This window comes from Sceloporus undulatus, unplaced genomic scaffold, assembly GCF_019175285.1.
Source record: "Sceloporus undulatus isolate JIND9_A2432 ecotype Alabama unplaced genomic scaffold, SceUnd_v1.1 scaffold_14, whole genome shotgun sequence".
Lineage (NCBI taxonomy): Eukaryota > Metazoa > Chordata > Lepidosauria > Squamata > Phrynosomatidae > Sceloporus > Sceloporus undulatus.
In genome coordinates, this window is record NW_024802936.1 from 2,491,377 (window position 1) to 2,504,560 (window position 13,184).

At 40.4% G+C, this 13,184-nt stretch overlaps 1 protein-coding gene across 4 annotated transcripts in view; it reads left to right on the top strand.

The window, feature by feature from the left end:
• The window catches only part of LOC121917294 (homeobox protein AKR-like), a 22,230-nt gene extending 9,992 nt beyond the window's left edge, over positions 1-12,238 (top strand). For all 4 annotated transcript variants that reach the window (XM_042443112.1, XM_042443116.1, XM_042443113.1 and 1 more), the window contains exons 2-3: positions 9,104-9,324; positions 11,203-12,238. In XM_042443112.1, the coding sequence (XP_042299046.1) occupies positions 9,104-9,324; positions 11,203-11,757 (776 nt within the window). In that variant the 3' untranslated portion in view covers positions 11,758-12,238. The remainder of the gene's footprint in view (positions 1-9,103; positions 9,325-11,202) is intronic.
• The last annotated feature ends 946 nt before the right edge of the window (positions 12,239-13,184 follow it).

Below are 13,184 nucleotides of genomic sequence, written 5' to 3' on the forward strand. Positions count from 1 at the left end.
GTGTTTAAATGTAAAAAGTTACTACTACCTACTAGCTATCTCCCCCCCCATCTTCTTTCCTGATTACATTGCAGTATATACTATCAAGTGTTCCACTTTGCAGCTTGAATGCTTTTCAAAGGACACTAATGCTGCATTCACACTAGAGAAATAACCCACATTGACTGCCCTGGCTCAAGGCTATGGAATTCTGGGAGTTGGAGTTTGTTGTGGGGCCCAGAGCAGAGGTTTGCTCCGCTCTGGGCCCACAACAAACTCCAACTCCCAGAAGCTCATAGCCTTGAGTTAGGGCAGTCAATGCAGGTTATTTCTCTAGTGTGGATGCAGCCTAAGAATCCATGCACTTGGCTAGTGAGTTTAGTGCATGGAAGAAAACAATGAAACAATAGCAGGGCAGAATGAAGGCATTTGAAAATGAGGAATCCATTGGTTTTGGGGAGCGCATATTATAAAATGGGAATTGGAAAAATTTGCAGATGCCTGAATTTCAAACAAAAAAGCCCCCCCCCCTTTTTTTTTAAAGGTTAGGTTTACTGTATCTGTATTCAAGTTAAGCTGACACCTTTTGGGAAGCATAGAAGTTAATAATGAAACCTGGGGAAGGTTAAGGCAAGGGAGTTAATATAGTCCAGTAGCAACTAAAGAAATTGCCTCCTATCCACCCAATTGGTTTGGGTTGTATAGAGTATCCCTACATATAATTTTTATATTACTACCTACGCAAATAATGACAAGCCTAATGCTTCTTTGTGAATGGTTATTGCGTTACTTTTTGTGAATGTGTCACTACCATAAACTAAGCTTTAGTTAGGCAGTTATATTACATAAAGTAAACTTTAAGCCAGCATGGTGTAGCAGTTTGAATGCTGGACTAGGGCTATGGAGATAAGGGTTTTAATCCTCACTGGGCCATGTCACATCACACACTCTCAGCTTCATCTTGCCAAAAAACCCATGATAAAGGTTGCCATAGATCAGAAGCAACTTGGAGGCACACAACAAAGCTTTAATATAATCATTGCTGTTTGCATTTCTAACATTTCATTTCCTTCTCTGACATCCTTGTGTATTTTTTTCTTCCTCACACCCATGTGTGTCTGTGTCAGCCAGTTCAGCGTGACAGTTGATGCATGAAGTTCATGAAGGTTGATGCGTATTAACTTAGTCACTCTTTAAGGTGCCAGAAGACTTTTCATTAGACTTGATGATAGACATGTTACAAATCAGTGGATTATATTTCCTTGTCCAAAATGGAAAGTACTCTCATTCAAATCAATAAAGTATCCTCTTTAATTTCCAAAGTGAGGGAAGTTCTACTAGAGTTGGTCTACTAGAGGGCCACATGGTAATATGTGTGGTGGTGGTGAAGTTAGAAATACAGCATGTCAAAGTAAGCTCACCAGGCTAAAAAGATACAAATAGTTGCTCCTTGATTTCTCCTGGCCTTGTATCTGAGTGTCTTGAAAGCAACCTGTAAATCTGTGCATGCCACTTGTTGGGCAAGTTAGGAGACAATAGCGCAGCCCTTGTTTCTCAAGAAATATTTCTTCCGTTGGCTGTTGCAGACACTCTTAACGTTGTTTAGCCTTAGGCCAGTATCAGTGTCAGTCTTGGGCTTGGTATTTTTCTTCCTTCCTTGATTACATTTGGAAAAAAGTTTACCACATGTGTTGGAAACCTTTTTTTTTTTTTGCCTGACAAATTTAGATACAATTTGAACCTTAAAGCTGCCTTTTAACCACATGCAGTAATAAAACTTTGTAGGTATATTCTAGATGTGTCTGTTTTGCTCTAGCAAAAGAGATCAGAGTTTCAGAAGACACCAACTGAGAGTTTTGTTCTTTGTTCTAGCCTGTTGTTGTTCTCTGACAAAGGAGAGGCTGCTTTTTGTAAGGCGGTTTCTATGCTATCCTCTTGATATAAATTTTCATAGGAAATCTCTTCCATAATTTTGTCCCATCTGTTTTTCAATGTGGCTATTTCTCTCTAATGTGCAAACAATTTTGTTAATCTGTCAAGCGGTATAAAAGTCCAGAAAACTCATTCAAACAGAAGCTAAAAAGCTAGCCAAAAGTAATGCGTACTTGTAAACTTTGTACTTGATCTGCTAGTGCAGTGCAAATTGTAACTGTAGATTTGTCTGCTGGAAATAGTAGTGGTAAAACACTTACAGTAGTTTGAGGCACAAATGAGAACTGAGGGCTTAAATACCCTAAAGGCACTAGATCCTGTCTGATCTTGGAAGCTAAGCAATGAAAGCCCTTGCTAGTCCTTGGTTGGGAGACCGCCAATGAATACCACGTACTGTCAGCCATATTTCAGAGGAAGAAACTAGTAGAACCACCTCTGAGTATTCTTTGCATAAGAAAAACCCTGTGAAACTCATGGGGTTTCCATAGGTCAGCAGATGACTTGAAGGCAAACACACACAAGAACTGAACATCTAGTTATTTTAGTGAGGCTGATAGTCATGTTCACATAATGTGGCTGCATTAAGGTAAACCAGTGTGAATCCTAATGTTTTGTTTTATACCATAGGTGCATCTGTACTGCAGAAATATTTCAATTTGGCACCACTTTAACTGTCATGGCAGAGTGCTATGAAATTCTGGCAATTGTAGTTCTGTGAGCCATTCATCTTTCTGTATCAGAGAGCCCTGGTGCCACAGCAAACTACAATTCCCAGAGTTCCATAGCACTGAGTCATGGCAGTTAAAGCAGTGTCAAATGGGATTATATTTGCAGTGCGGATGCAGCCCAGCTGCGCTTGATGAAAGGGTTTGTTGAATTTAGATAGACGGTTTTCAGTATTTTTGTCACTGAGACACTGTTAAGAACTTGGAAGCCGGCAAATAAAATCACTAAATTAAACAAGGGAGCTCTCCAGAATGATTATTATTTCAAGGATTTATATCCTGCCTTTCTCTCACAGTGGGATTCAAGGCGGGTTACAATAATTTAAAAAGACAGAACTAAAACACTGATTACTAAAGTTAAATGATAATTAAATACTGTATTGCCAACATTACAGATGTAATATTACAGATATCTGTATCTATCCAGGTAGTTTTTGTAAAAACAACAACACAGCTATGTGGAAAAGTTAAATGTTGGTCCACTGCTTCCAAAACTCCACAGCTAGCATGGCTGCAGGGGTTCGCAATCCAAAAAAAAAGGAACGTTTCCAATTTCAGCCGATGAGAGAGTCTGCTTGCAAGGCAGACGTTTAACGGTGCCCTGTTAAAACAGGAAATCAAGAGCACAGGCTGATTACTAACAAGAGGCAAAACCTCATTGAGCCTGTAATCAGTGCCAGGGCACCAGTATAAACAGCCCCAGAGTGGCCTTTGCTCTAATAAGAGATCAGCTGGACTGGGGAGAGATCCACTCCCTCCCTGTAGTTTCCTGTTGGTGCTGCTTCTGCACAACTACGGAGACTCTTTCCTGGCAGTTCAAAGAGCTGCCTTTATTGAAATCAGCTCATTACCCCCAAGAGAAATTGCATGGCAGTTTTCTCCTGTTTAGCCCAAACCTGTTTTGTATCACTAACCTCTTAGCAGAAGGAACATGTCACAATAAGTAAGCAGATCAAAGGGCAGGCAGCACGGCTTGTTTGTTCTTGTTTTAAATTTTCATTGTGTGTGGGTTTTCTGTGTGTGTGTGTGTGCGCGCGCGTGATGGTGGTGGGAGATTTACCAATTCCAACTTTCTGTTTTGCAATGGGAAGGGCCTAGAACAAAGTCTCGGTTTCGTTTTTGAAAACAGCACGTGCGTATCTTGTCATTTGAAAACACTTTTCAGGACAAGTTTCAGGCTTTTTTCTTTTCCTTTAAGGCAACATCCATATTGAGCTAATTAAAATCTTTTAGCATGACAGGCAGGGCCCATTGCATAAATGCTTGTGTAATGTTTGTGGCTCCATTGATTTGTCTTGTACTGCTGCTTTGTACTACCTGCTGTCCTGTATGAAGGCACCAGTCAAACAGGACAAGGACCAAATGACCCCATGATCTCACCTGCTATAGCAGAACATATAATCTCTCTGTCTACAATGTACAATGAGGCAGCCAGAAAGGGAGAACAGTGCACACCAGCCCTGTATAGAAGTGTCTGTGTAGCTGAACCATGGGAGGCTTGCATGGAGAAGGCATCCCAGGAGAAGTATTTGAATGCTGCTATGGAAACAATTCTTTCTTGCAGATTAGGTTAATTAACACCATACACCATGTGTTTGTATTGTTATGTCTATGTGGGGAACCAGCATTTTGCAGGGAATTGGAATAGAGTGGGGGATACACACATAGGGAAGAATGAGGGTACATATGTAAGGAAGATGCACTTGGGGAAAGTTCATATCACTTGCTTAGGAGCACATGTATCTCATATTGGTAGAGCTTCGTGGTGGATCACAGCTATAATGTACCCAGCAAAGGCTTGGGAGCTGCCAACAATTTGGCAGCTGTGTTGGCTGTTTCTGTTTTTGCTGCAGCAACTCTTGCCACCGCTGTGCTACAAAGAGTGGGGACGTGTCTTTGTGCACGTTGTATGGCTGTCTGGTTGCCTATGGACATCCAAGAGAAATATGGGGATGGGGATGAGCTATTGCAGCACTGACAGACTGCAAGAGGTAATTGAATCCATAAAAGAAATGAGGCTGTTTTTTCCCTGTAGCTCTTAAATTTGAAGGTGGCAGCCTCCTTGTTGCCTCTGATTAAGGAATTACTTGTTGGGGAAGGTGATGTCACGACAGCATTCATCCGTCCCACAGAGGCAGTTACACTAGACCTCTGTCTCCAAAGATTGACTGTGCTGTTCCATATGTCCTGGCTTTGCAAGGGAAAATGAATTGTGAGTTTTCTGTTCAGTAGTTCCTGCACAGAAATAGTTGGAATATGTGTCCATGCTGTCAGTTGACTTCCACACTGTATGACCATAACCTGTACAAATTTCTGTAAGAGTAGAAACATCCTGAGGAATGTTTTTCCAGCTGAACTTGCAATACTCTGATTTCAGTCTCTGTTAAAGACTTTTCTTGTCCAAAATGCTGGTTATCATTTTATGTCTTTTTAAATTTAATTGTTTGGATCTCTTGAACATCACTCCAACATGGAGCTGTTTATACATTCAGTGAATGAATGCATGAACAGATGGATTCTGGTAATGCCCATTCTGCACAATGCATGCTTATCCTGAGTGTATAACAGACACTATATGTAGTAGTCACTGCTATTGTCAGTTGGGTTGTTAAACCAGCGTAAGTTAAACCAGTGCAGGGAAACATTTTGCGGTTATCATTGTTTCAATGCTCTGCATGCACACCACTGTTTCTTGAACACCTTACATCTAGTGTACTTATGAAGCATAATCTTTTACTCCCTACTGACCCTTTCCCTCTTTTTTGTGCTGTGCTGTCCTTGCAAGCTCTAGTTTCAGAAATAGAATTGAGTTTCTATGTGTCAAAATTGCTTAAAGCCTAAGTTCCAAGTGTAATATTTCTAGTTCTGTTGATAATAGGGATAGACTAATATAGATCAGTGCTTCTCAGGCTATCTGAAATGGGGTGTGAACAGTTATTTTCCAACTGTTAGGGCTCATTACCATATCTGTATCCATTAGTGACAGTTGCTGCTTTTCTTTCCTGGAAACTTGCCAGAGACTGGCAGCCAATGGTTCAGGAGTTGGTACCAGTCCAGGGACTGAGTAGCACGGATGAGGTGTCTTCCCTAGCTTGGCCATAAACATCCTCTTGCTGTGCTGGAGATTTATTTCTGTTGTGGTTCTGAAAGCTGAAATGGTTTAACTTCCATTGCTGCTTATGTTGGAAGCATTATTACATTAAATAACAGATATTATTGGACTGCAACTTCTTTGGGCTTAGCCAGAAGCAGCGCCAATGGGGAAGGATTGTAGAAATCTAGTCCAGCAGCATTTGAGGGAATGAACATTCCTTACCTTTGCAGTGAACTGTCAGTGGGGGCCAGGGGTTGGACACTGCATGAATATTGGATTCGGACTGATTTCTATTCCATGCCATGTATGAAATTCAATTGGATTTTCCTCTTCAACTGAGGAGAGTCCCGTTTGCATTCTTACACTGGCATAGTGTTGCACTCTGATATCAAAGGCAGGTTAGTTACTGGGCAAAATTAAGGGAGAAGAGTCTTCTATCAGACTTGTATATGAATTCTTAAAAAAAAATCTGGCAAGATTAAAATCACATGCAGAGAAAAAGTAGTTAGCTGAATATAATTAAAATACTTAACGTCCAGAGTGAATTTTCTTTGCTGGTCTACAATATTATTGGGTTTCTTCAGGTGTTCCTTGGAGTATAGTATTTAGAATGTTGACCTTGACTTGTTTAGTTCCATTAAATTAGTATGATTATATTTCCAGATAAATGACTGTAAAATCAACAGATTACTACTTTGTATGGCAAAGTGGAAGTGTGATTGATCCGTAGTTGCATATGAAATGCCTGAAGCAGCATTGTTCAGCTTGCTGGCATCTCTAGTTAAATGGATAAAGTAGCAAGTGACTTATGGGAAAGATTTGATGTAAGGCAGCTTCCTATGATTTACTGCAAGAGATGTCATACTTCTGCTTAATGACTCACAAATAAATTAAGCTTGGTCATAAGTAGATAAGGAGCCCAGTCCTAAGATTTGTTGTGTTAGCACAAAAGTGTTTTAGAACATAAACTGTTGCACTAGCATACTTGGTTGCAGCTGATGAGTAGTAACACACTGACTTTTCTGGATTATAATTTTGAGACCAAACAGTTCGGTACTGTACCTTCACTTGTAATGAGCCAGCTAATTTCCAGTCTTACTCTTAAGAGGTTTATGAATAGAAATCTTCATGAAATGTGTAAAGATCACATACATGTATATTACGAATGGAATAAATGTGCAGTAATTTGAATACGAAGCGATGTATGTTATATTTCAGAGGAAGGAACTGGCAAAGCCACCTCTGAGTATTACTTGCCTAAGAATACCCTAGGAAATTAATGGGGTCATTATAAGTTGACAGGTGACTTGAAGGACACATGCGCACACACTATATATATATATATATATATATATATATATATATATATATAAAATTAACCTTTATTTATGAAGCGCTGTAAATTTACACAGCGCTGTACATGCAATCCTTTTAGTTTAGACGTGTTCTGCCCTTCAGCGATTACAATCTAAAAACGGGACATGACACAGAAGGACAGGGAGTGGTGAGGAACGGGTAAGAGGTCCACAGCAGTTTCCTCTCAACCTCCGAGGCCGGACCAAGGCAGATGGACTGAAGGGAGGGTTGGCTTCAAAATGGAAGTTTAATCCTTATCCAGGGACTATATACTCACACGTAGCGATACTACATATACAGAACATAGCAATAAGGAAAGGGAGTCGATTATAACCACGCCAACCCAGAAATCCGTAGAGTACAGCGACATTATTTGCGCTGCCTGGGCCAGGTTTGAATAGGATGGTTTCTACCCTCCGTTTTGAGGCTGGTTAATGAGTGATGGACTTTTGCTGTGGCCGGAAGAAGTCCAGGAGTGAGGGGCAGCAGTGAAAAGGGGTGCCGAATCCGGGATGGGGCCGAGGAAATCTGGGGTGAGAGAGGGAACCCGTGAACTACCAGAAAAGACGGAGGGCCCTGGTTGGGAATGGTGAGGAGAAAGAAGAAGGTTCTGTGAGAAAGTAAGGAGGGGCCTAGTCCAATGGAGGGCTGTTGAATGTCGACAGCGAGAGCTGTATACTGGAATGCGGAAATGGGTGAGAGGGAGCCCAGTGAAGGGAATGGCCAACACAGGAAGAGGTGTGGTCAGAAGAGCGGGGTAGAAAGTGGATAATGCTGTGCAGCTGAATGCTGGCAGAGATTAAAGGACGGAGGTGCGAGAAAAAGGAAGCCCAGCCAGGAGGACATTACAGTAATCAAGTTGTGAGATCAATAGGGCATGGAACCAGGATCTTGGAATTAGAGGCGGAGAGATATGGTCGGATTTTGGCAATGATTGTACAAAAGAATCTACAAGCCTTGACCTGTGGTCTGGATCTGAGGGATACACGACAGAGAAGAACGAGTTAAAGATAAAGCCAAGACTGTGGGTTTGCTGGACTGGTTGGAATGAAATGTTGTCCACAGAGACAGAAAAGGGTGTTGAAGGTTGGGCTTAGGAGGAAAGACAAGAAGCTCCGTCTTGGACATGTTGAGCTCAAACGCCGATGGCGCATCCACTGTGAACAGCTGTAAGGAAGATGGATTTGCTGTTCAAGCTGGGAAAGGTCAGGGGCAGAAAGATACAGCTGGGTATGTTCATATCGGCATTACCAATGGGTAAGGAAAAAACCAAAAGAGGCTTTTTCCTAAGGACAGTGTGTAGAGAGAAAACAGAAGGGGACCCAGAACATATGAGAGAATGAATGAAAGGGTCATTGGCAGAAAAAGAGTCATCACTGGTTCTGCAGGAAGAAAAAAAATGAGTGTAAAATTATTCTGCAGTTGATCTTTCCTACACACACACCCCTTCTGCACCTTTTCTTGTTTGTGTATTTGCAGTTTAATTCTTGGTCATATTGATCAAAAATACCTTTCAACAGGTTTTTCTTGTGTTCCTTTCCTTACTAGATAAGCTCCTTGAAAACAGAAAGGTCTTTAAAAACCTAATAGTTATACTGTGTTAGTAAGAAGTGCTCTAATATAATTGATTTATAATTAAACATTTTGTTTTCATGTTCTTGGCTTTTGGCTAGACCTACCTGACCATGAGATACTTGGCTCTGAAGGAAAATTTACTGGATACATAACCATAGTTGCTAGTCAGTAGTTTGTATGGTCCTTCAAACGATGCAGCCACTGTACACATATGTGCAGGTAAATGATGAAATAAATTATTGCAGGTAGATGGTTGCTAAAGTAAAATACATCTTATGCCTAATGGGTCACTTCATAGAATGAAGGTCACAAACACAAAGAGTTTACAGTGGTTCTCTGTAGTACGTATCACCATGTTTTAATTGAAGAAAACTTACAATAAAAGGTGGTCAAAAAGGCTAGATGCAGAGTAATAATGTAATACTGAATGTTTTATTTGTAGGTGCTGTATCAGGCAGTGAAACTGAAGATGATGACAATATGGAAGTCCCTCTGGATCTTTCATCTTCTGCCAGTTCAATAAAGAGGAGGAGGCGGGGTAACCTGCCCAAGGAATCAGTGCAGATACTTCGTGACTGGCTATATGAACACCGCTACAATGCTTATCCTTCAGAGCAAGAAAAAGCACTACTGTCAAAACAGACACACCTCTCTACACTACAGGTATTTAAGAATATTCTGGTCCAGCATGAGAGTATAATCTTACGCACACTTATCTTTGGCTCTGTAAAATGTCATTAAAAAAATCCTCAGCTACCCCTTAGTGAGGACATGACAATATCAGTTTCAGGGTTTATCCCCCTCCCTGGCAAATGCAGCAGTTGGATATTAAAATTGCAAAGGTTCTGTATAGATTCGCATAGAAGTCAATCTGTTCAGTTATCTGGGAAAATGCACATACACAAGTATGCTCACTTGTCTTAAACAAATAAAAGATTGGGGGGGGGTTGTTCACAATACTGAGCATGCTAGTTCACTTTTGTTTTCACCCTGTTTTCTACAGTTGTAATCATTATTTTTTGAGAAGCATAGCATATTTTGTGTGAATACACAGAAAGCTTTTTCAGAATGCAGAAACAAGTGTCATTAGATTAGATCAAGTATCATTAGACATTGTCTGGGAGATAGGACTTCAAAAGCTGCAGTCGGTTTGGCTTCTCAACAATCTTGGTTGTTTTGGTTTTTGTTTTTGTTTTTGTTTTTTTTTTTTGCTTTGTTTGTTGAAGAAAAAAAACTTAAAAACACCAAGATGGGGGTGCAAGCATTTTAGAACTTCAAGGATCCATCCCCCAACTTTGTGGGGTTTAGCATCTCCGGTCCAAAACACACTGCAGAAATAATCCACTTTCTGGCTGCTTTAACTGCCCTGGCTCAGTGCTAGGGAATCCTGAAAATTGTTGTTTATTGTGGCACCAGAGTTCTCTGACAGAGAAAGCTAAATGTCTCACAAAACTATAGTTCCCAGAATTCCCTAGTACTGAGTCAGGTCAGTTAAAGCAGTCTGAAACTGGATTATTTCTGCAGTGTGTTTTGGACCTCCCTGTCTATTCCTAGTTTGCTGCTGTTTTTGTTGTGTGCCTTCAAGTCATTTCTGACTCTTAGGGTGACCCTAAAGCAATCCTATCATGGGTTTTCTTGGCATGATTTCTTCATAGGGGTTTTCCACTACCTTCCTCTGAGGCTAAGAGTGTGTCTTGCCCATGGCTAAATGGGAATTCAAACCCTGGTCTCCTAGAGTCCTAGTCTAGCATTCAAATCACTACATCATGCTGGCTTTTCTGGCTGTTACTTAGTTTAAAAACAAACAAACCTCATGGGTTTAAATAGCAATCAGAATAAGCTCAGTAGTTTTCTTCATATTTGCATATTGTATTGGTTGTGTGCAAAACAGAGGGCCGTGGCATATGCATGCGTCTTTGTGTTGTCTTTGTTGGGATGGCATAAACCCAGTTTGCTGAATAGTAAGGGTCATTGTAAATCTGTTCTTAGTGTGTATGGCTTTCTTTGAATTACTGGTATCATTTCTTAGTAAGGTGAAACAATCCTTATCCAGTAAACATGAAAAGGACTGTTAAGCTGTCTTTTATTGCCCAGGAAACTGGCTTGATAATCAAACCAGGGCAAACTTCAGTGAGGTAATCCCTGTTTTGCCTGTTGACACAGTCAGTTGAACAAGGCAAATCAGTAACTGTTTTGGGGAGGAGTTACTCTTTCACAAGAAAACATTTTCCTGTTGTTAATTAACCTAAATGAAATGAACAATGGGCAATAGTTTAACATGTGTACAGAGCTCAAAACTAAACTGATTGGGTTAGGCTAAACAGTCTTTAGATAGCCTGAGGCTCTGGAGCTGGTAGAAACAGGAAGAAAGGAGAGAATGGCCTTCTATTGGGTGTGTCAAAACTTGTCTGCCAGCCTTTCTTTTGTCCTTTAGTTAAAGGAATCTGCTTGAAGGGATTCATGGATTTTCACTGAACTTCTCTATGGGTGCAGAGTTCAAAATGAATGGAGGTAGGAATTAAGATGTCATTATGTTCCTAGGTCTGCAACTGGTTTATCAATGCACGGCGCAGACTTTTGCCTGACATGCTGAGGAAGGATGGGAAAGACCCCAACCAATTCACTATCTCGCGACGAGGGGCCAAGATGGCTGAGGGCAGCCTGGAATTCTCCATTGGCACAAAACACTGCATTCCCCTGATTGAGAGCTCCTTCCTTTCCGAGAACACAGGACCAAACAAGATTTGTAAGCCTCCTTCCCCAGGATCTGTTTTGGCTCGACCATCAGTAATTTGCCACACCACAGTAACTGCATTGAAAGATACTCCTTTCCATTTTGATCAGTCCGGCAGTGCAAGCCAAACCCCAGATGACTTGCAGCGGGCCTCTCCTACCAATTTTACAGACAACACTCTTCTGTACCAGGAAGATATGTCAAAGTTGGGACCAAGTACAAATGCACAGAGTGGGCTTTTCAACACTCCCCCTCCTACTCCTCCAGACCTCAACCAGGATTTTAGTGGGTTTCAGCTCCTGGTGGATGTTGCACTCAAACGGGCAGCAGAGATGGAACTGCAGGCAAAACGCTTGGCATAAATAGTTCTTCATATTTTTCTTCTTTCATGGCAGAGATGTCATAGAAATATATGGCAATTGTCTATGCGATATTAAAGACTTAAATGCATTTGAATCTTATTTGCACAAGGGATTGCTGGACTTAAGCTTCCTCACACTGAAATGGTTTTCAGTGGAACACGGTCATTCCAACTTTAAAGCTACTGTAGAAACGAGAAGTTGCTTTTTTAAAATTAATGAATAAATGTTTCTTAGTATGGTTTTGTTTCAAAATGTGAGATGTTTCCCCAAATTATGTGATTTTCTTTTGTTTTTGTTACTGTTTTTATTGTTGTTATTTCAGACTGTGCAATATTTAGTAACATGATTAGTCTTTACATCATTCCCATGTGGAAGAAAATATACCAACAGGCTGTCTTAAAAAAAAACAACTTCAGATTTTAAAACAAGTTTGAATTTGGATGATTATACTTTTTTCATGATGCAATAAAATATTTTCTTTAAGTAAAGATTTACAGTGAGTATTTGTTGAATTAGTGTTTCAAGAAAGACATCCCCTTTGTAGCATAGAAGGCACCCTTTCCAAAGCATCTTTAAAGCTTGATTTAGATTGCTTCTGCAACTGACTTTTTTATTGTTGAAAGAAAATATGTGTAATGATTCTATTTCTTTTTGAACCAAATAGATTTCTCTGGGAATGTACTGCTTCAAAATCTGCAAGGGAATCTTGCACAAACAAAGGCTCTCATTCCTCATATATTTCCAGAATTAAGTAATAGTATTGTATTATTGACTAAATACTGCCTCTGCCAGGCAGATTCTGTGTAAGCAGTGCTTTTGAAAACATGTTCTTGGAAATACTCTGAGCCCTTGTCAGCTTATTTGGGGTGGGAGTTCCTCCATAACAAAACTGTGTGTGTCTTCAAGTCACCTACAGATGTATGGCATATTTCATAGGGTTTTCCTAGGCAGGGAATATTCAGAGAGCCATTGCCTTCCTCTGATTAGTAACAACAGACTTCCTTGACAGCTTGTTCATCATAACCAATCTTCGGCACCAGTGCACAGCTACAGGAGTGGGTTGGTAGTGGCACTCTGTATTAACTTTCTGTTAACATGTGGCTCTGTTGAGGCCTAAAATGCACATGCACATACACCAATGTCCAGCATGAATTGGGTACTCTAGAACATGAGCCAAGATCTTCTTATGATATACAGGCATTCCTTGATAATTGGAGATAGGTTTTCCTGAAGGTTCAGAGTTTAAAATATTTGTTCTAACGTTGGGTGGACAACATGGCTTTTCAGATTATTATTTTTTGGACTCCTAATCCTTTGATTTGGGCTATTCTCAGATTAAGGTGATGGATGTTTTAGGCTACAAAAACCCCTGAATGGCCAAAGTTACTTATCCCTGATTTAAAGTATCATTTAGATGGCTGTTGCAC